Here is an 18,965-nt window from a genome sequence, read left to right on the forward strand (position 1 = left end):
ACTTTCAATTCAATTTAATCTTTTATACTTTTAGTTTTCTCACTTTTGGCCCAACACTTTTCACTTTCTTAAAATTTAGTTAATACTTCAGATTTGTTTTTCTCAATACACAAGTATCTTCAATTCCTTCTGGTATCCAACTACCTTCCTATTTAACATTGATAATTTCTATTTTATTTATTTCAAAACTTCTAACACGTGTGGTTTTGTATTAGCCTATTCCTGTGTCAGGGGGCTTCAGGGATGTTACATGTTTAAAATTCAAAAAAAATTATAAAAAAGTTCATAAAAACTCAAAAAAAAAACATGAAGTACATGTGGATTGTCATTCGAGATGTAGTTTTTAGAATTTTAATGTTTTTGTCGTTATTTCCTTTAAAAAGGCCAACAATTTAACTCTTTTTAAATGGCTAATGGTCAAATTCGACTTTTTATTAAAAGTAAAAGTCAAGTTTAACTTTAGAAAATTAATAATCAAATTGATAAAAAATATAAATACCCATGTTTAAATTATTAAATTATACTTCCGTTTTATCAAAGTTCTTATTAAAGGATCTTTACTTTTGACCATAAAATATGTTTTAATATTTGTCAAAACGATATTGAATAGTTAACATCATATTTCAAATTCCATCATTAAATATATTAGGATTTTCATTATTAGATATCATCTAAATTTTGGAGTTACTCCATCTTGGATTTTTGCTTGGCTTCGTATCATTGGCTATTTGATATAATATTTTAGTTTTTTAATTAAAAAATAAGCAAATTAATCAGTGTACATTAAACTAAAGAATAAATTGGTCTTCTATTAAAAAATTTATTCATTTCTACTGTTAAAAACTTATTTTTGTACATCTGAATGAGGTACATGTGACACGCCAAGCGTCACTGTCTAATTAATTTGTCAGTCATGTCAGTTTTTAACAATACAAAGGAATAAAATTTATAACAAAAAGGACCAATTTATTTTTTGATTTAACGTATAAATACTAATTTGCTCATTTTTTAAGCAAATGAGATAAAATACAATCTAACTTCTAATACAAAGGCTTCTATAATACTTTTACCTATATGGAAAAATGATAACCAATTTTAACAGAGAATCATAAAACCTTAATTAATGCAAGGCATGATTGGTTGAAGAAGAGCTATGCCAACTCTATTTTTGTTCTTCTTTTCCCCATAAAAAAGGGCAAACCTAGCCCATTCAACATCAGCCACGAGTCAGGGCGATGACCTAAAAGATAAAAAGGAAGACATCGGTGAGCCATAGAACGGTGACAGTGACTTCCGACTTGACACCAACCACCGCGACAGTGTCTCAAGATCAGAAACATAGTCAGGTTCAGATTTTTGGCTCCTCCTCTTGCTTCCTTTTCGCCTAAGCAATGGTGAGGGGAAGCATCCGTGTGAAACACATTCAAGATGCACTTGGACAGGTCGATCAAACCGCCAACGCTCGGAATGGGAACGTGGTGTAGACCTAAAAGAATGAGTTTGGGGCTCCGAAGTTAGGAGCAAGTAGGATCCAGCAGGTGGAGGTTTAAGCTTTTGTGGAGGACAAAGTGGTCCTGATAAATTTGGTGATGAACGCTGGTTGTTTATAAAAGGTGAGGGTGGTGGTGGCGGCGGCAATGGAGGCAGCCGAGGTTGCTGTTTTGGGTTCTGTGGTTGTTTGGGAACACCGGGTCTGATCTCCCACTTAAAAGGAACAGCCCCTGGCTTTATGAAGGAATCATAAACTGCCATTTCTTTAACCGAAAATAACTACCCAGAGTAACTGAGACTTGATAAAATATAAAACAGAGCTTTGATTATATACAGAGTGGTGGTGTTTCACCTTTATATATAAAGTTGGGGTGATGAAGGACAACGTTTAAGAGGGATTAAAGGCATGAAGGTGGGGCTGGTAAGCTTGATGGGTCCAACCGCTTATTTGAATTTGACCCTTTCTGGTTCATTTAAATACCAGTTTATTTTACAATCTCTCATTTATTTTAAAATTTCAATTTGATATTCAACCATCTTGAGGTATACGATTTAAACATCAGTCGGTACTTCGACTTTTCAGCCTACAATTCCAGAATAGGAGGGATATTTTGCTTTGATTTGGGATGGATTGTGGACTTTGGAACTCTGGGTTTCTTTTTGAATTGTCAATTTAGAATGGTAAAAGAATAAAAACTCTCAAATCTCTATGTTGCAAGGGGGCAATCTTAGGCATCAGAGACCAGACCAATTGACAAACCCGGGACAGTGGTAATGAGCTATGGAGATTTGAATTTTAGGGGCTCCACCAGACATTATAATTGAGAGCTCCACTAATAATATTTTGTTCTTCCCTTCAAAATGTCAGTACTTGTCATCAAATGCTATGATATCTGTGACAAGCCTGTTGCAAACGGTAGGATTAGCTTCGAATGGAGAACAATCTTATTACTCTGGCATGCAAAAAGGAGTGCTAAAGACTCATCGTCTATAGCAATAGACTAGAGACAAGTTAAATAGAGAACTAACACAAAATCCATGTTAAATGACAAGAGATTCAAAAGGATGGACCCATCTATGACAATCAGGCATGACAGAAAGTTTGAAAAGCAGGTTTGTTGCAATATGTACCAGTTTACAGTCCAAAGGGTTGAAGAATCTCTCCTTGTCTTCAAAAGTATCTGCCATCTCACACTGGGCTTTCCCGCTAAGTTTCAAAAGAGAATTCCTGTGGCATGTTACACAAAGCTCGCATTGTGTTGCTGGCCACATCCAGCAGCTGCAAATACTCATCCGCACCATCAACTAGACGCTGCATGCCAAGGATGAAATATAAGATATATACCAATAAACTGATTATACATACAAGTAAATATTAAAGAAACAATGGACAAGAGGGGAAGAAAATATATTGAATGGCCACCTTTCAAAGTACTCTTTTAATACAATGCAGTTAGCCATGTTTAATAGGTCAATTTTCAATCAGTTAAAATATAATGGAAGGTATAACTCAAGCAGATTTCCTTAAAGATAGCAGAGTTATGCGGATGCAAACAAATTTTAAAATCTACGCCCCTGCCATATCTTACCTTTCATGGCTGACTAATGCTAAACAACCCAAGAAAAACATCTTTCACATTAAGCATGATTTTTATAGAGAAAAAACATGCAATTTAGTAATCTCACTTCTGTTTCTATAACAACCAAAACTAAGAAATGTAGACGAGCAACCTTATGTAGGAAAAGTAACCTTATCTGCTTCAGCCAAACTCTTGCAAATTCTAGCTTTCTGCTCATCTGGTACATCATCTGCCTCAACAACCACATCAAATAACTGCAAGAACCATTACATTAGTATCAGATATATCTACAAATTAGAAATGGTGACGAATCATGGATCAAAAAAATCAGACCTGAGAAAGCATCTGAGAAACTGGATAGCCTTCTGCAATTATATTATTGACTTCCTTGTTTGCCAAATCAAAGTTACCACTTTTGCATGCAGCATAAAGTGCTTCAACAACTTCCACAGGGATAACCTGATATATAGAAATTTAAGCATCAAGACATGCCAAGGTCAATGAAATAGAACAAAAATCTGAAAAAGAGAAGGTGCCTTATTGTAAATTTTTTATTTCGCTTTCTTCATAAAAAGGGAGTTAAAATATTCAAGCAAGAAAATGTTGCATCAAAGGACAACTTTCTTAGTTGTTTCATCAATAAAGGTAGCTAACACAGAGTGACAGAAGGTATAGATGTCCAAATTTTAAATCGGACAAAAGTATGAAAATATATGATAAAAAAGGAGGCCCCAGTTAAGAATACGCACTGCCACTGCAAAACTTAAGTGTCAATGAATCATATAACTTACCCCCGACACACTAAGTAGGTCTTTGGAAGAAATTGATGATCCAAATAGGCGTGCAGCTCCCTGAAATGTTTCATAACACAAAATTCAGCATCAACAACAGGATGAAAGATTCCAGTTGACCAGCATGACCAATAAACAAATACAAGGAACATATCATAGGAGATGAGCATGATAAAACTGTTATTTCTAATGGTTCCAGGAATCAGTTATAGATCATCATTTTGACCTAAACCATTACAGCTGCAAAGTAGGAATTGAGAGCTAAACCCTTCTTGGGGAAAGTATTATTTACAAGGCAGCAAAACAAACCAAAGACCAACACACGAGGCAGTAAGAGAAAACTTGATCAAATTGCAACAAGTATACAATCATATTGTCAAAACAAAACACAGTAGAAGAGCAATGAGACTTGGAACAACATATTTCCAGAAATAATGAGAATGTATTGTAAACCAAGGCTTACCTGCAAATACGTAATAGCCCGACGAAGATCACCCTGTGAAATGGAACTTAATGTTGAAAGCGCCTACAGTGAAACATCATATGTTTAGTAAAGAGGCCATTTAACAAACAATCACTCATACAACAGCTTTAAGACACCAGTTCATACCTCTGAATCTAAATTGAGGCCTTCTTGGTCACATATGTGCAATATACGACTGCTCATGATTTCATCTGAAAGTGGCTTGAATCTGAACTTGGCACATCTTGAAGCAAGTGGCTCTATGATCCTATGAAAATTCAATAACATAATGTCTAAGAATTCCCCTCCGATTCTCAAATTTTCATTGTGATTTACAAGTCAGTTGTAGCATTAAAGTGCTAAAAATTTACCAGATTAAACCTGTGGTTAAAAGGGTAAAAAGAAACTTGAGGAAAAAATAAAAAAAGAAAATATACCTGCTTATATAGTTACATATGAAAAAGAAGCGTGTAACTTTTGAGTAAGTTTCCATGGTACGTCTCAAGGCATTCTGCAGTGAAGTTTTAAGTGAAATGAAATTAACATGTGTCAACATGACTTGAAAAATATCACAAGGGCTACAAAGAAAAAAGAAACATGCCTGAGCATCTTCTGTCATCGAATCTGCTTCATCAAGAATAATGATCTTGAATGGTGGGCAGGGATAACCCCTAGAGAATAAAAGGGAAGAAAAACATAATTGTTACACTAAAAAGAAGCAAAGAAACAACTATCAATCAAACTAGAAATCTTATTCACCAGAAAATAAGAGGGCATACCCCTGACGCTGAGCAGATCCTACAGCAACAGCAGCAAAATCTTTGATCTTTGTACGAACAACATTGATCCCACGGTCATCGCTTGCATTTAGCTCCAACACCCTAGATTTGTAGAGTTCAGGTCTGCAAAAATTGGGTTTCAGTTGGATTCAGACAAACTGAAGTTAAAAAAAAAAAATCTTGTATAAAATTGTAAAATGAAATGAAAGATCATCATAAACTCTACAATCAACAACTATTAAGTTTAAAATTGTAAAAAGTCTGGAACATATAAATCAGCAAAACTACAGTGAAGCATTACATTAATAACAGAAACTTAAAAGTTCACAATGAGTAATCTTCAATTCAACACTAATAGTTAATCTAATTCACAATTTTTCCATAAAAAGCTTAATCCGAAATGAAGGGTTTAAGTCAAAGTTTCACTTCCGTAAAACAACAATTTTACCCAAAAAAATAAAGGAAGAGTACCCAAATAGCTGGTGGGCAATGGCGAGAGCGGTAGTGGTTTTGCCAGTGCCAGGCGGACCGTAAAAGAGCATATGCGGGCACTACCAAAAAGGAAAATAATGTTGAATTAGGGTTTTTCAATGTAATCAAAAGAAAAAAAAAAAAGAACTCATGAATATATATATATATATTTAAAAGGAATGAAAGGGGAGAGAAATTACATTGGCGGTCTCGAGGGTGTTGGTGAGAACTCGAACAACCTCGTCTTGATGTGCCACATCTCTCACTTGCTTTGGCCGACTGAGACGAAACTAAAATCTTTACCATTTTTGTAAATAAAATAAAAAATAATGAAAGTGAGAGAGAGTAAGAGATAATACTATTTTTCAACCCAAGGTTGGGAGCTCTGCAGTACTGGCGCCATTTTCGTCTTGCTTGCCTGTTTCTTGCCTTGCCTGCGTTTAAAGCGACTTCTCTTTTCCCTCTTCTTTTTCCTTTATATATTATTTCTCCTTTTCTGTTTCCCGCTTCTTGGGTTGGGTTTGGGGATTAGATAGATAGAAGGATGGTTGCTATTGAAATAATAATAATAACTAATTATATCATATCTACAATTAGGGCGAAAAATATATGAAATAATTTTAAAAATTTAATATATAATGAAATATAATTTTGATTAAAATGATAATGTCAAAATATTTAAAAATTATAATGTTTTAGGTTTAAATCCTATTTTCACAATATCTAAAAAGCATCAAATAGATTGCTTTAATTAAGTTTAAAAGATTCTTCCTTGTTAGAAACATGTTTTAAATAATTTAACCCTGTTAAAAGTTAATTTCTCATTAGAAACATATTTTAGATAGTTAAAAAATTAAGAAACAAATAAACTTTAAATTTATAAATAAAAAATTTTGAAGCAAATTTTTGAAAAAATGGCATCAATAAGATCTGTGATTATGAGCTTTACGTTTACATTTTTTACAGAATTATAAAATTTATTCTATAATAATTTACAATAAATTCTTATTTATTGGCAAATAAAAATTTCAATAAATTCTTATTTTCAAAGGAAAAAATTTATAAATCCTCCCGAGTCTAACTCCATAGATGTTGTCGATCATGTACATACGGAATCGAGGCGGTAAACTATTTAGTTAACAAACAAATTCATGATGAAACTGTTTTTCAGACAAGAGAAGAGTATGGAATTGAAGTACTTCACTAGCTCAGCAGCAGCATCAAAGATGCTTTTTCCCAAAAATGGAAGCGAAATAAAGATCCTATTTTCTAAGCTTCAAAAATTCAACGTTTTTACATCTAAAAACTATTATATCCAGCAAAAATGAAACACTCTACTACTTGCTCACACATCTTGGAAAAACTCCTCCGGTATTGATGCAGGGCAGTACTTCTTTGCCACAAATTTGTACTGATGCAGACAAGATTACAATGTCGGACCATATCAGATATTAGAATAATGAAATATCAGGTTCACATTAACATGATGAAATTAATCAATCTATTTCTCTACAAGTTACACAATCTCTTAGTCACAAGGTGTGTGTATATGTATATGTATAAAGTGCATGTTTACAGGTTCATATTGTAGGACTTTACTGAAAACTTACCTCAACTGTGTAGAGCATTGTCGTAAACATTTTTGAACCATACAGATGGAGAAACTACTCACCTTGTGTTGACTATACTTCTCTCTGATTGCTGGCAAATTAGCACCACCACCATTACGGCAAAGATGATGCAGAGCCTTAACACAGTTCCCAAAATCAGAGGGCTGGTATAGCGTGTAATGCCCCAACATAGAATCCTGTCCAACAAATGAAAAAGAAGAGACATATATCATCTGACAGAAGTTATACCAAATTAGACAAAGTTAATCGCCATCAGATAAGAAAAACATATAGCTGAACAAGTCAGTACATAGTATAGAACGAATAAACTATGCCTGAAAACATACCCAAGGTTTTCTTGAAGGAGAGAGTATAAATCTGGCCAAGAAAGCAGCAGAAGCAGCTATTAGAGATGGAGCATAGTGAAGCATAGTGTATTCAAGAAGTGATAACTCTGCAATGTAGTTGGCCAAACATTCAAACTGCAACAATTGAACCTACAGAAGGCAGCCAAATATCACTGTCAGTGATCACTGCGGTTTTTTCACATCATTAGGTAAAACAGAGATTAACAGCAAAGCGTGATGAATTGAACACTGCAACGGTTCCCCCATCTTGTTATATTTTTTAACTAGGGTACCTAGGAATCAAAGATCTACTAGTACAAGTTTACATCCAAATATATTGCAAACTGAACCTAGTAGTGGAGCAAAAATAAAAAAGAATTTAAATATGTTAGTCCATGAGAGAGATACCTGATTGATCATTTCAGCAGCACAAACAAATTGCCTGGCATTTTTCATGAATCATTTCAATAATAAATTTATAAATTGCACATCGTATGGAAACAGAGGGAGGCATTACCTCAGGAAAAATTTAGTTGTTGGGACTGTCATTTCAAACTTCAAGTAATTCAGCACAGAAGATTCCATTTGCAAAATCTGCAGCAGCCAAAGCAGGGAAAACATGTTCATGTAGATTGTGGTGAATAAAGAAGATTGGAAATAATCCTAAATGGAACCTGACCTCATCCTTGCAGTAAGTGTTATCAGTAACATAACAGAACTCTTCCACTTGAGGTGCAGATACCTCCTCATATTTACTGGCATGAAATAACCTTTTTAGTTAAAATCCTCTTCTCACCAAGCTACATTTACCCACACAAACACACAGGACGTAAAATGCACATGCATGCACGGAACATTAAGTCAGAACTGAGTTCTCAAGAAAGAACCATGAAATCTTACGAAGCAATCATCATGCAGGCAACTCCAAGCAACTGCAGCTGTTGCCTGTTAATTGAATTGCCAGAAAGATAACGATCAATGTAATTCACAGTCAAAAACAATGTCTCAGGTACAAGCCTGTATTCTTCAGTTACCTACAGTTGAAATGATGAGGTAAGATCACTGTTCATATAAAGGAGGGGTGGGAGGAAACTGCACAATAACATTTAAGTTGCAGGTGTTTAACAATATTGGCTGTGGAATTTATCCTAATGCAATGAAGCATCCCACTTATATAGTTGAAGTGGCCATTAGGATACAAAGATATCCCTGAAACAGTAGCTCGAAAGGGTAATTTCTTGGATTACATAAACAGCCCTAGTATTTTGCAACCTACCATAACTTACCTCCACCAGCCAATCAATGAGAATAGCTCGCATGTTGGCATCAATATCTTTCTGGACCATATCCATGAAGTCTGTAGAAAGCCTTTTTTTGGCCTACAAAACACCAGGAATAGGATGAAACATATCAAGCAGGAGTCTTATAGCAAACATAGAACATAAGAAGAGTCATGTTATTCAAAATTCGACAAATATAAATACATGCTATTTCTGCATCAAATACAATACAGTCAATCCCACTTTGAACAGCATAACAAAGAATGTACTAACAACAACAAACTACACCATAATCCAGTTGACCAATATCCCAGTTTAAGACAATAAATTAATAGCCACAACTTTGATAGGGTCACTTCCAGGGTATATGAATATTTAATTTTTAAAAATGATAATAGATATGCACATCCTCAACTTCAAATAGCCTCCGGTTCAAAAGTTAGATAAATCATTAATCAACTGAAATATAATCTATTTGAACTTGAGGAATCAAGAATACAACTGGCCGTACATACTGTATGAATCACTATTTTTTTCTTAACCACAAACGAGATTGTTATCACTTGTCAATACCAAAAGTACAGGCATAAAAAGAAGCAAATTCAGTTCTACATAAACTAAAAGTAAAAGTCTAAAAGATTATTAGAAAGACAACTAGAAATAAAGTAATACCCATGCAAGTCTTGTTTTCTAGGTACTGAAAATATTAATATAAAAATATATTTGATTCTTTTTTAGCGACTCCATGTATGAATATAACTAACAATGAAGCAAACAGCTCCTCAATGGCATGATGAAAAAGAAAAAAGGACAGTATACCTCAGATGCACGCGAATTCTTATAAATGACATGAACACTGGGTGAAAAAAACTGTGGATCTGTGGAAGACACATCAACAACAAAAGCATCATCATTTGGTCCCATCTCCAAATGTATGTTTGTCTTGGAAATCTTTCCTGGGTTGGCGTAAAGAACAGCATTTTCAGGCCAAAAATATTAATACTAGTAATTTTATTTTCCAAATCAAGTCAATTGATTGAAATATTTAGGCCTAAACTAACATATTCATCATGAGATATGGAAAGGACCTTCTTTCTGTGTGAGCTCTGATATGTACAGATTGTCATTTGCCTTTGTCTCAATCGATTCAATTGCTGATACATCCTCATTCTCTAAATATTCAAACTTTGGACTCTCCAAGGAATCGCAAGTAGACATTGTCTCATCCAAAGAAACGGAAGCACAAGGTGATCTGCATGGAGAGATATCCATGCTGCTTGGCAAAGGAAGTGCTGAAACTTTTGTTGTAGGGTGATCATCTCTTGTACAAATAGTATTTATACAAGAAACACCATCAAATGATTCCAAACTCGGAGTGGTAGGCAAAGTAGAAGTTTCCTTCTTCTTGGCAACTTTGGAGGTACAGGGAACCTTCAAAAGCAAATGTAATTAACCTTCTGACTTTGTAGAAATAAGAATTGAGTTCTGGAGATAATATCGATGATAAAGTCACAAATTTCACATAGAAGTTTGTTGGCGAGTAGATCCAAAGTTATGAAACATTAATGATCAAACAAATGTAATTTACTAAAATGATAAATACAGTCATAACAAATGTGCATTACATAGATGCATTCCTTTGGATCAATCATGCATCAACCTTCATCCACCTAGAAAGTTAACCCAGACCTCAAAACCGACTTTTGTTTGCTAGGACTTAGGAATGATGTTGAAAACACGATTCTTCATTTTTTTCCTAAAGTACCAACGCTTTGGACAGATACTCAACACCTCAAAGGAGACACGGATATGCGGTTTTGACCCTTCAAACATAAGAAACATCGAGAATCTTAAATGTTTCTATCAAACACATACCAACATCCAACAACACCCAATTTCAAGTAACTTACAAACTTAAGAACATATTACCTCATTTCTGTTTATGGTTAAACAGAGGAAAATGCTTTATTGAACCAAAAGTTAAAACTAAAAGGTAAATCCCTTTTCATAATCTTGTAAATACATCATCTACAAGTAACAACTTGACCGAGAATACTCTCGATCCTATAATTCAAGAAAGAAACTCGCAAAGGAAAAAAAAAGAAATTAATAAGGAAATAAAAACATTAAAAAAGAAGATGAAAGTAGTGGTGGAAGAATAACGAACCATGGGTTTTGAGTGAGTAACCATGGCCCGTGACCCGCTTGGAAACCCATTCCTTTGGTTGGTTATATCGCTAAGAGCGACTCTCTTCTTACTAAATTGTGTCTTCGCAGCACCCATCTTTTTGCTCTGATTCCCAGTGATCGAAGGCTTCTTCGCCGTCGATGATGATGACGATGAAGCCAAACGCCGATTTCGTGTCGACATCAAAAACCTAACCTTAACACGGTAGTACAAAATGAAACGAGAATCGGTTACTTGGGTTTCAAGAAACTCAAGAAAACAGGAGAAAACAATTAAAAAGGAGTAAAACTAGTGTAGAAATCGAGAAGAAATTCTCACCTAATCTGAGATTGAATTTTGTTGTAGGGTTTTTCTCTTGTTCTGATGCTTAAAAGGATTTGTTGAAGAAGATAAGAAGGGAGCGTTTTGACGAAGATTTCACTGAAGAAAGCGCGAAAAATATTGCTTGAAAGGTTAAAAAAAAAACCGATGAGTATTATTTTTTCACCGTGGTTTATGATAAGAGTTAAAAAGGGCAAATTTCAAAAAAAAACCTTTTTTTTTAATTTACTGAAATGGGTTCGATATATAATTATTTACCAGAATGGCCCAATTCCTCTAAAGCGCGTCCACGTCAGCGCGATGTCAGGGGACGTAGCAGAAAAACGCGTCCAAAAAAAAACCTTTTTTTTTAATTTACTGAAATGGGTTCGATATATAATTATTTACCAGAATGGCCCAATTCCTCTAAAGCGCGTCCACGTCAGCGCGATGTCAGGGGACGTAGCAGAAAAACGCGTCCTCAAGGACGCGTTTTGCCTACGTGGACAGAAATCGCTCCCTCAAGGGCGCGTTTTTCTACCACATAAGTGCTCCCTTGAGGACGCGTTTTGCCCGCACTTGAACAGTATCAACGGCTACTTTTTTTACCGTTGGTGACCCCCGCTAACGGTAAAAAAAAACTATAAAACCCCCCTTTCATTTTTTTTCATAACTAAATCCTTTCTCTCAATTTCTCTCTAATATTCTCTCAAATTCCTCTCAAATTCCTCTCAAATTTCTATTTAAAAGAGCTTTAATTTTTTAATTATTTTTAAAAAAGTTTTAATTTTTTTTTTGAATTTTTTTTTTAAATCGTAAAAATTTGTACCAATTTAGCAATGGTTGGAGAATTGATGACAAGCATATATTTGTCGAACAAATAAAAATGATAAGTGTTAAATTTAATTTTTAAATATTATTTAAGATTTTTTTAGTTATGCAATTTTAAATAATTAATATTTTATTATTTGTTATAAAAGTCTGTAGATTGGATATTGCAATGTTATATCCGTAATATGCATGGTCCTCCATCACCATTGGTAGAGAATTACCTACGGGATGCGTGTTTTTGGCATGTGGCAACGGTAGGCCGGGGATGCAAGTTGGACCCTAAACTTATCAGCGCATTGATTGAGAGGTAGAGACCCGAGACGCACACATTCCATATTCCATGTGGAGAGTGCACTATCACTTTGGAAGATGTCAATTTGCAATTGGGATTCTTTGGTGGGCAGCACGCTTGATCCCAGGTCTTCAATTTGGTGATTGGGGAGCGATATGCTACGAGCTTTTGGGCGCTATTCTAGAGAATATTAACGGAGGTCGGATCGAGATGGGCTGGTTACGAGACACATTCCCGGATCCGGATGATGATTCAATCGAACTAGAAAGAATCTGATATGTTCAGGCATACATTCTTCAGATAATTGAAAGTTATTTGATGCCAGACTTGTCACCGAACCTCGTACATTTAAGATGGCTGCTGAAACTCGTTGATTTTCGAGCAGCTGGTAAATTTAGTCGGGGGTCTGCTGTGTTGGCAACATTGTACCGGGAGATGTGCGGGGCGACGCAACCGAATAAAGCAAAAATCGAAAGTTGCTTGTCACTACTGCAGTCATGGGCACGGTTTCGCTTTCCATTTTTACGTCATCAAGTGGATCACCCATATACATTCCCACTCATAACGAGGTAAATCTTATATTATATTTTACAATTATTACGTAGATTTAAAATATAATCGAATGCTAAATATTTATTTAATTAGGTGGAACCATCCGACAAGTTATGCTTGATTACCTACCTCTCTTGAAGATATACAGCTTTTATTGGATCAACGGTTGGAAGCACAAGTAAGTATTAAATAAAATAGATATTTTCAACATGAGATAGTCGATTTGTATAACCCGTATTTAGTATATAACTAATATTTCCATCATGGTCATATAGTTTTAATGGACACCATATAAGGATCCGGCAATTCGGGCAGTAATTTTGGATGAGTACTTCCAAAATCCAAACGCTTGGCATGTGAAAGTCTCATTGGTCAACTTTACGACTGTGGAGATGCACCAGTCAGACAGAGTATTACGGCAATTTAGATTCTGACAACCGATTTTCGTGGCACCTGAGGTGTTGGATGACCATCACAAAATCAACCTACATCAATTGCATACGGATTGGCCAAGATAATGTTGGAAGATCAGTATGATTATATATCAACTCGGGAACCGATCATCGTTCCAGAGTTAGCGTGCGTGCCGGAATACATGTCATGGTTTAGGATCCATGGTAAGCCGTATTTACTGTCGGTAGAGGAGAGGCAGCGGCAATTGCGTGTCCAAAGGGAACGACATGGCCCTTTAAATCCAAGAAGAAGGAACGACGACGCAAGCTCATCAACGAGGACCAGACATTTACCCAACCCATCATCAATGCTCATACAATCACCAGACCCAGCAACAGCACAGACACAGTCACCGGACCCAGTAGTTCAACTGACGATACCCACGGCACAGCCTTTTCATACGATGCCAGGTGCGTATCGTAGCCCTTTTATGTATCATAAACCTTATATGTTTCCTTTTTCTAGTCTTATGGCAGGTTGAGTCAATGGCCCGATTCATCTCTATTTTCGATTACGCCGAGTAGACCGCCGATGTATAGGCCAGCGTCGCACGAGGGATCGCAAAAGGAACCGTCGGAGAGCTCTTCTTTTTACCAAACCCCATCACCGTATGGTTTCAAACAGATTCACCGTTGGTGATGCAAACACCTCCACATTCACTATTCTATCAAGGTGGCTCATCGTCCCAACACCGACAACCAGATCCCTACGGAGGAACTGAATCGGTAATGAGCAACCACAACCCCGCCGGAAGTTGGAAAATGAGGAATCCAATACAGAATCGTTAACAACCGCCATGTGGCCTTTGAATCCGTGAGCACGGAGATTGATTTTTATTTGTACAAACATTTTGAATATTTTGATATTATTTGATGTAATAAAATAGAAATTCTTCTATATTATTTCATGTACTAAAATAGAAATTTACTTATACATTTTTAATATAATAGAAATTATTTTACGTATTGCAATATGTTGAATATTTCTATATTATTTCATTTAATAAAATAAAACGTTGTTTTGAATAAATTAATTGCAATTTACTTTAATATTTTTAATAAAATAGATTTTATTTTAAATAAGTAAATATTCTGAATATTTGTTGTACCAATTTTCGATTTAAAAAATGTAAATAATATAAAGTTTTTTACAATACCGTTCAACTATTGCGATTTGGGCATGATCGGCTTGTATGGCCTGGGTTCCTACACTATCCGCACAACTTCTGTTGATTGGCTATTTCTCGAATATCCATATTGTTACATATTCTAGTCGAGCAAGGTCGACCCTTGGGTTTGTGATGTAATTTTCTATCCGGTAACAACTTAAATGGAGCAAACGATACAGACGGCCACTTATGTTCATCTGGGACCGGTGGGAATACGTGTCTCAAGACGTTGTACATGTTTTCTAATTCATTGACATAGCTCATCGAATCCAGACGGAGATTCTGACAAGCTACAATTATATGAGTGCATGGATAACGAAGTGCGTCAAACATCCCACAGTCGCAAGTCCTATTCCGCAAGTGTACACGATATTGCCCACCAATAACACCTTGGTGCGATCTGTCAAACTCTGTCACGTGAAACCATAAGTTGTCTCGATCGTGACACACTGTGTGCACGGTGTTCGCCTGCGCCTTGGACTTGTTAATTTCTTGCACTACCGTACTGCACCATACATGGCCTCCCTGCATCTGGCCTGCATAACTCGCTGCTCGCTTTGGAAATAGCGTCGCCAAACGAAAATATGTCTCTCGTACAACCGATGTTATCGGTAGATGACACGTTCCTTTTAGAACAAAATTTATGCATTTAGCCAGGTTTGAGGTCATATGACCATATCGTAGGCCGTCATCGTATACTTATGCCCACTGTCCGAAAGGTATGTTACAAAGGTAGTCCACGCATTCACCGTTAATTGAACGTAAAACTACCAACATCTCATGAAAACGATCTTTATTTATTTCATACCCTGCCAATATAAGTTCATAGCAAATATTACATACCACTCTTTCAATTAGAATAAATCTAAAATGACAAACGAAATTATATTAATAGAGACTAAATACCGATGTTGGTCACTTGTCGTCATTCACTCTTCGATGGATATTGCCTATAGTAATTGGGAGCAACGTGCCTTAGGCAATACCGATGGGATCTGCCTTCACCGTGGGTAGTATCAAGCTAGCTAACATAGCTGGATCCATCTTAGGATGATCTTGTGAAATACCTATAAACGGAGTACATTAACTAATGCAAACATTACATAATAACAGTATTATTTAGAAACCCTAAATACTGTACCTGCAGCACATGTATGTGGACCTTTGTACTTTTTAATCTCCCACAACCCTGTCCTTTTCCTCAACGAGGCATTGATTTTCCATGAACATGTACCGTCTTGCACTACACACTTCGCCTCAAACTTATCAGTTTTGGACTTAACGACGTGGTAGTTAACGTCATTATTGATGTTATGTTGTTTCAAAGCACCAATAAAACTATCCTTGTTGGATAACTGATTACCAACTTCAAATTCACCAAAATCCAATACCGAACTTGTACGATCACGCAACCGGTGTGGTAAATCTAGAAACTCCAACGCATCATCTACAGATAGATCGACATTATGCATGTGGGCTGGAGGTGAGTATGCCCTGAATCGTGGATCTTCTTTTTCATCTGAACCCTTTCAACATCTTCAGGTTCGGTTGGAATAGGCTCCGGTTCAGAGAATAATGCAACTTCTGCACCATCGGGCCCGGGCTCTCGAGGTGGATCCACATCGGAGTCATCTTCTAATCCACCATCATCTGCAACGTACGAGGTCCCCTCACCGGTGGATGTCTCTCATATGTATTTCCAGTATCAAACATCGACCCACCGAGGTACATGTCCCATCCACCGACAGAGTGTTGTGCAGGGGTTGTGTATTCTACACCATTACCAAACACGGGCTGTTTTGTGTTTTGTAACCCACTAACCGAGTGTCGGGTAAGGGTCACGTATACCTCTCGAACACCAGTCGTAAGTGCATCATTTGGCAATGTAAATTGTACATATAACTCAATATAGGGTGCTCCACTAACGAGATGAGTCTGCACCATTGCCTCCAAGCTACGAGCACCTTTTATGTCGAACAAGTCATATGTCACTGGATCAATAGAAGAACAAAATCGATACGTAATAGACAGAACTTTCATTTGCGTCGTTCTAAATATTTTACGCCTAATTTTTTTACGAAATTCTGTCAAATCTATGTTCTAGTTAAAAATTAGTCGCACTGTATTCTCCGATAAAAGAACAACACCGTTCTCGGTGTGGCAAACCTCACCATCATAGTAAATAACAGCACTAATACATTCACTCGTCTTCAATTTCTATCCTTCTTAGCCTCTTTAAATTTTTTTTGTTGTAAGTTATGCAATCTAAGAAAAAATTTTGCATCATTTATAGCCTCAGCCAAACATGCGCTACTGTAGCAAAAGCGCGTTCACGTGGGAGCTTCTTTCAGTATTTCTGCTGACAAAGCATCCTGCTTAAAGCGTTTTTGACACTATTTACTCAGAAACGTCTGTTGACACCATTTTTTTGATAAAACGGGGTCGACTTGGATTTTGAAAATAAAAACGAACATGGGAGTCGCCACCAATATTTTTTGATGAGGTGTGATCGGGTCAACGAAAGGTGGTTGTTTTTAATAAACGATTTAATTTTTGTTAAAACAACAATTTTGGTCTACGAAATTTAGAAAAATGGGTTCGGGAGTCGGTTATGCACGAGGAAGGATTAGCACCCTCGATACGCCCAAAATTGGTACCTAGTTGATTACTTGATGTCTTGGTGTCGAAAATTAAAAAATCGAAAATAAAAAAATACGATACCTCTCTATATTGCTATTTTAAAATTACTCGAATAAATAAAAATGGAAAATGCTTCCTTATCTCGAAGTAACAAGATGTCACATCCAGTAAGTTAGGACACGACACATCGTATTTTTTGAGGGTAAGCTTGCCTTTTATTTTTTGTTATTTAAACCTCATTTATTTTAATTTTTAAAGGATATTCGGTTATTTAGGATCAACACGAGAAAAGTCGAAGCTCAGTAAGTTAGGGCACAATTTCTCGAATTTTCTAAATATGGAATATTGCCTTTATTTTCGAAAAATCCTCGTATCGAGAAAACAACGTGTCATATCCAATGTGTTAGGACACAACATATTGAAATCCCGATAATGAGCTTTTATTTATTTTTTATTAGAGAGCATTCTCGATTATTTAGATTCAACGAAAAAATTAGAACCCAGCACGTTAGGGCCCAATTCTCTCGAAGATACCAAGTATCGAGTATTGCCTTTATTTCCAAAATTTCTCTTTTTTACGAATTTGGGTAAAAATTGATGTAATGTTAAAAACAATATGCAGATGAAGGGTTATATCGATGGGATGATAATATACAACATGGAGAAATTGTTTACGACCAAAATATTAAACGAATGAATCACTATAGCATGTAGATACGAGTAAACGAAATAATACACATGATGGTAATAATTACACAACACATCAAATACAAATATTAATAATCAAAGCAAACGAGACAAAATAATATATAAATCAATTTAAAGAAAATAATAACTCAAAATAAATAATTTATAGAGACAATTAAAATAAATAATAAATGATCCAAATAATGAATAAAAAACTAAAATAACAATGAAGCTAATTAAAATAAAAATATATATAAACGTAGAAAACAATTTTTAAAGATATATATATATATATATATATATATATATATATATATATAACAATTGGAAAAATATATACATAAGCTTACAATAAACAATATATAAAAGAAATTTAAATAAATCATATGTAAAACTGTTTCAAATAAATAGTAAATATAAAAACTTAAAATAAATAATGATGAAAGAACATTTTTTAATAAATAAATAAATTAAATGGACTGATGATGAAATTGAAATGGAATTTAAAATTCGGGGTATAAATTGCAAATAAATAAAAGGGTCGCCAGGGACCAAAATGGGATGCGCTTAAAGAATAAGGGACTGATCGGGAAATATTCCCCAATATTAAAACACACCGTTCTGCGCGGACCAAAATGAAACAAATGCGAAAGAAGTGGGGTAAAATTGAAAATGCTAAAAGGGCAAAATGACCGAATTGAAACCAAGCATCAAAGCGGAGGGACCGAAAGCGCAAATAGCCCATTCGGCCTTCAAAACGCGCGGATCCTCTGCTAAACGGGTTGGGTATTCGGGTCAGATGTAAAACGACGTCGTTTTGGCTATTGTTTCTTACAATCAAAACGGCGTCGTTTTGAACACCGTATAAATATCAAAATTTAAACAAAAAAAATCGTTAGCTTCATTTTCTTTTAACAAAAAAACTGAGTCTCTCACTCTCTCTCAACCCCCCCAAAATCCAATTAAGGCTTCCGGCCATGAGCTGCCGAAGCGCCGCCGTGGCCGGCGTTGCGCAAGAGGGTGTTTCAGCCCCGTTTTACGG

The 18,965-nt window shown here is 35.7% G+C and overlaps 3 protein-coding genes across 6 annotated transcripts; all 3 read right to left on the reverse strand.

The window, feature by feature from the left end:
• Positions 1-837: 837 nt before the first annotated feature.
• LOC105774258 (uncharacterized) lies at positions 838-2,271 on the reverse strand. Its single transcript, XM_012596682.2, has one exon. The coding sequence runs from the start codon at positions 1,750-1,752 to the stop codon at positions 1,228-1,230; it is 525 nt and encodes a 174-aa protein (XP_012452136.1). The 5' UTR covers positions 1,753-2,271; the 3' UTR covers positions 838-1,227.
• Positions 2,272-2,503: 232 nt separating this feature from the next.
• LOC105774257 (replication factor C subunit 4) lies at positions 2,504-6,104 on the reverse strand. Of its 2 annotated transcripts, none has more exons than XM_052632136.1 (12): positions 5,935-6,104; positions 5,776-5,854; positions 5,576-5,655; positions 5,105-5,227; positions 4,932-4,996; positions 4,763-4,841; positions 4,473-4,593; positions 4,326-4,388; positions 3,863-3,922; positions 3,405-3,530; positions 3,223-3,325; positions 2,504-2,803 (listed from the first exon to the last, which is right to left on the reverse strand). In XM_052632136.1, the coding sequence occupies exons 1-11, from the start codon at positions 5,976-5,978 to the stop codon at positions 3,224-3,226; spliced, it is 942 nt and encodes a 313-aa protein (XP_052488096.1). In that variant the 5' UTR covers positions 5,979-6,104; the 3' UTR covers positions 2,504-2,803; position 3,223. The 2 variants fall into 2 exon arrangements, with proteins under 2 accessions (XP_052488096.1, XP_052488095.1); XM_052632135.1 differs by having other exon boundaries at positions 3,242-3,325; positions 5,935-6,101.
• Positions 6,105-6,683: 579 nt separating this feature from the next.
• On the reverse strand, positions 6,684-11,452 carry LOC105774783 (cyclin-A1-4). Of its 3 annotated transcripts, none has more exons than XM_052632214.1 (12): positions 11,319-11,452; positions 10,980-11,195; positions 9,901-10,243; positions 9,632-9,690; positions 8,819-8,911; positions 8,433-8,566; positions 8,212-8,287; positions 8,050-8,126; positions 7,941-7,974; positions 7,533-7,682; positions 7,248-7,382; positions 6,684-6,986 (listed from the first exon to the last, which is right to left on the reverse strand). In XM_052632214.1, exons 2-12 carry the CDS (start codon positions 11,181-11,183, stop codon positions 6,921-6,923), a joined length of 1,371 nt encoding a protein of 456 aa, XP_052488174.1. In that variant the 5' UTR covers positions 11,184-11,195; positions 11,319-11,452; the 3' UTR covers positions 6,684-6,920. The 3 variants fall into 3 exon arrangements, with proteins under 3 accessions (XP_052488174.1, XP_012452812.1, XP_012452811.1); XM_012597358.2 differs by having other exon boundaries at positions 9,632-9,768; XM_012597357.2 differs by having other exon boundaries at positions 9,632-9,768; positions 10,980-11,190; positions 11,319-11,446.
• Between the last annotated feature and the right edge of the window lie 7,513 nt (positions 11,453-18,965).

This window comes from Gossypium raimondii, chromosome 6 (assembly GCF_025698545.1).
Source record: "Gossypium raimondii isolate GPD5lz chromosome 6, ASM2569854v1, whole genome shotgun sequence".
Taxonomy (NCBI): Eukaryota; Viridiplantae; Streptophyta; class Magnoliopsida; order Malvales; family Malvaceae; genus Gossypium; species Gossypium raimondii.

Excerpts from the sequence above, each read along its gene's own strand:
- LOC105774258 (XM_012596682.2), bottom strand. The coding sequence starts at position 1,752 with ATGGCAGTTTATGATTCCTTCATAAAGCCAGGGGCTGTTCCTTTTAAG.
- LOC105774257 (XM_052632135.1), bottom strand. The coding sequence starts at position 5,978 with ATGGCGCCAGTACTGCAGAGCTCCCAACCTTGGGTTGAAAAATA. Across the intron at positions 3,923-4,325 it reads GGGCTATTACGTATTTGCAG|GGAGCTGCACGCCTATTTGG; the intron begins GTAAGCCTTGGT and ends GAAACATTTCAG. Across the intron at positions 2,804-3,241 it reads GTTTGGCTGAAGCAGATAAG|CGTCTAGTTGATGGTGCGGA; the intron begins GTTACTTTTCCT and ends CTTGGCATGCAG.
- LOC105774783 (XM_012597358.2), bottom strand. The coding sequence starts at position 11,183 with ATGTCGACACGAAATCGGCGTTTGGCTTCATCGTCATCATCATCGACG. Across the intron at positions 7,683-7,940 it reads CTGCTGAAATGATCAATCAG|GTTCAATTGTTGCAGTTTGA; the intron begins GTATCTCTCTCA and ends TGCCTTCTGTAG. Across the intron at positions 6,987-7,247 it reads AGAAGTATAGTCAACACAAG|TACAAATTTGTGGCAAAGAA; the intron begins GTGAGTAGTTTC and ends TGTCTGCATCAG.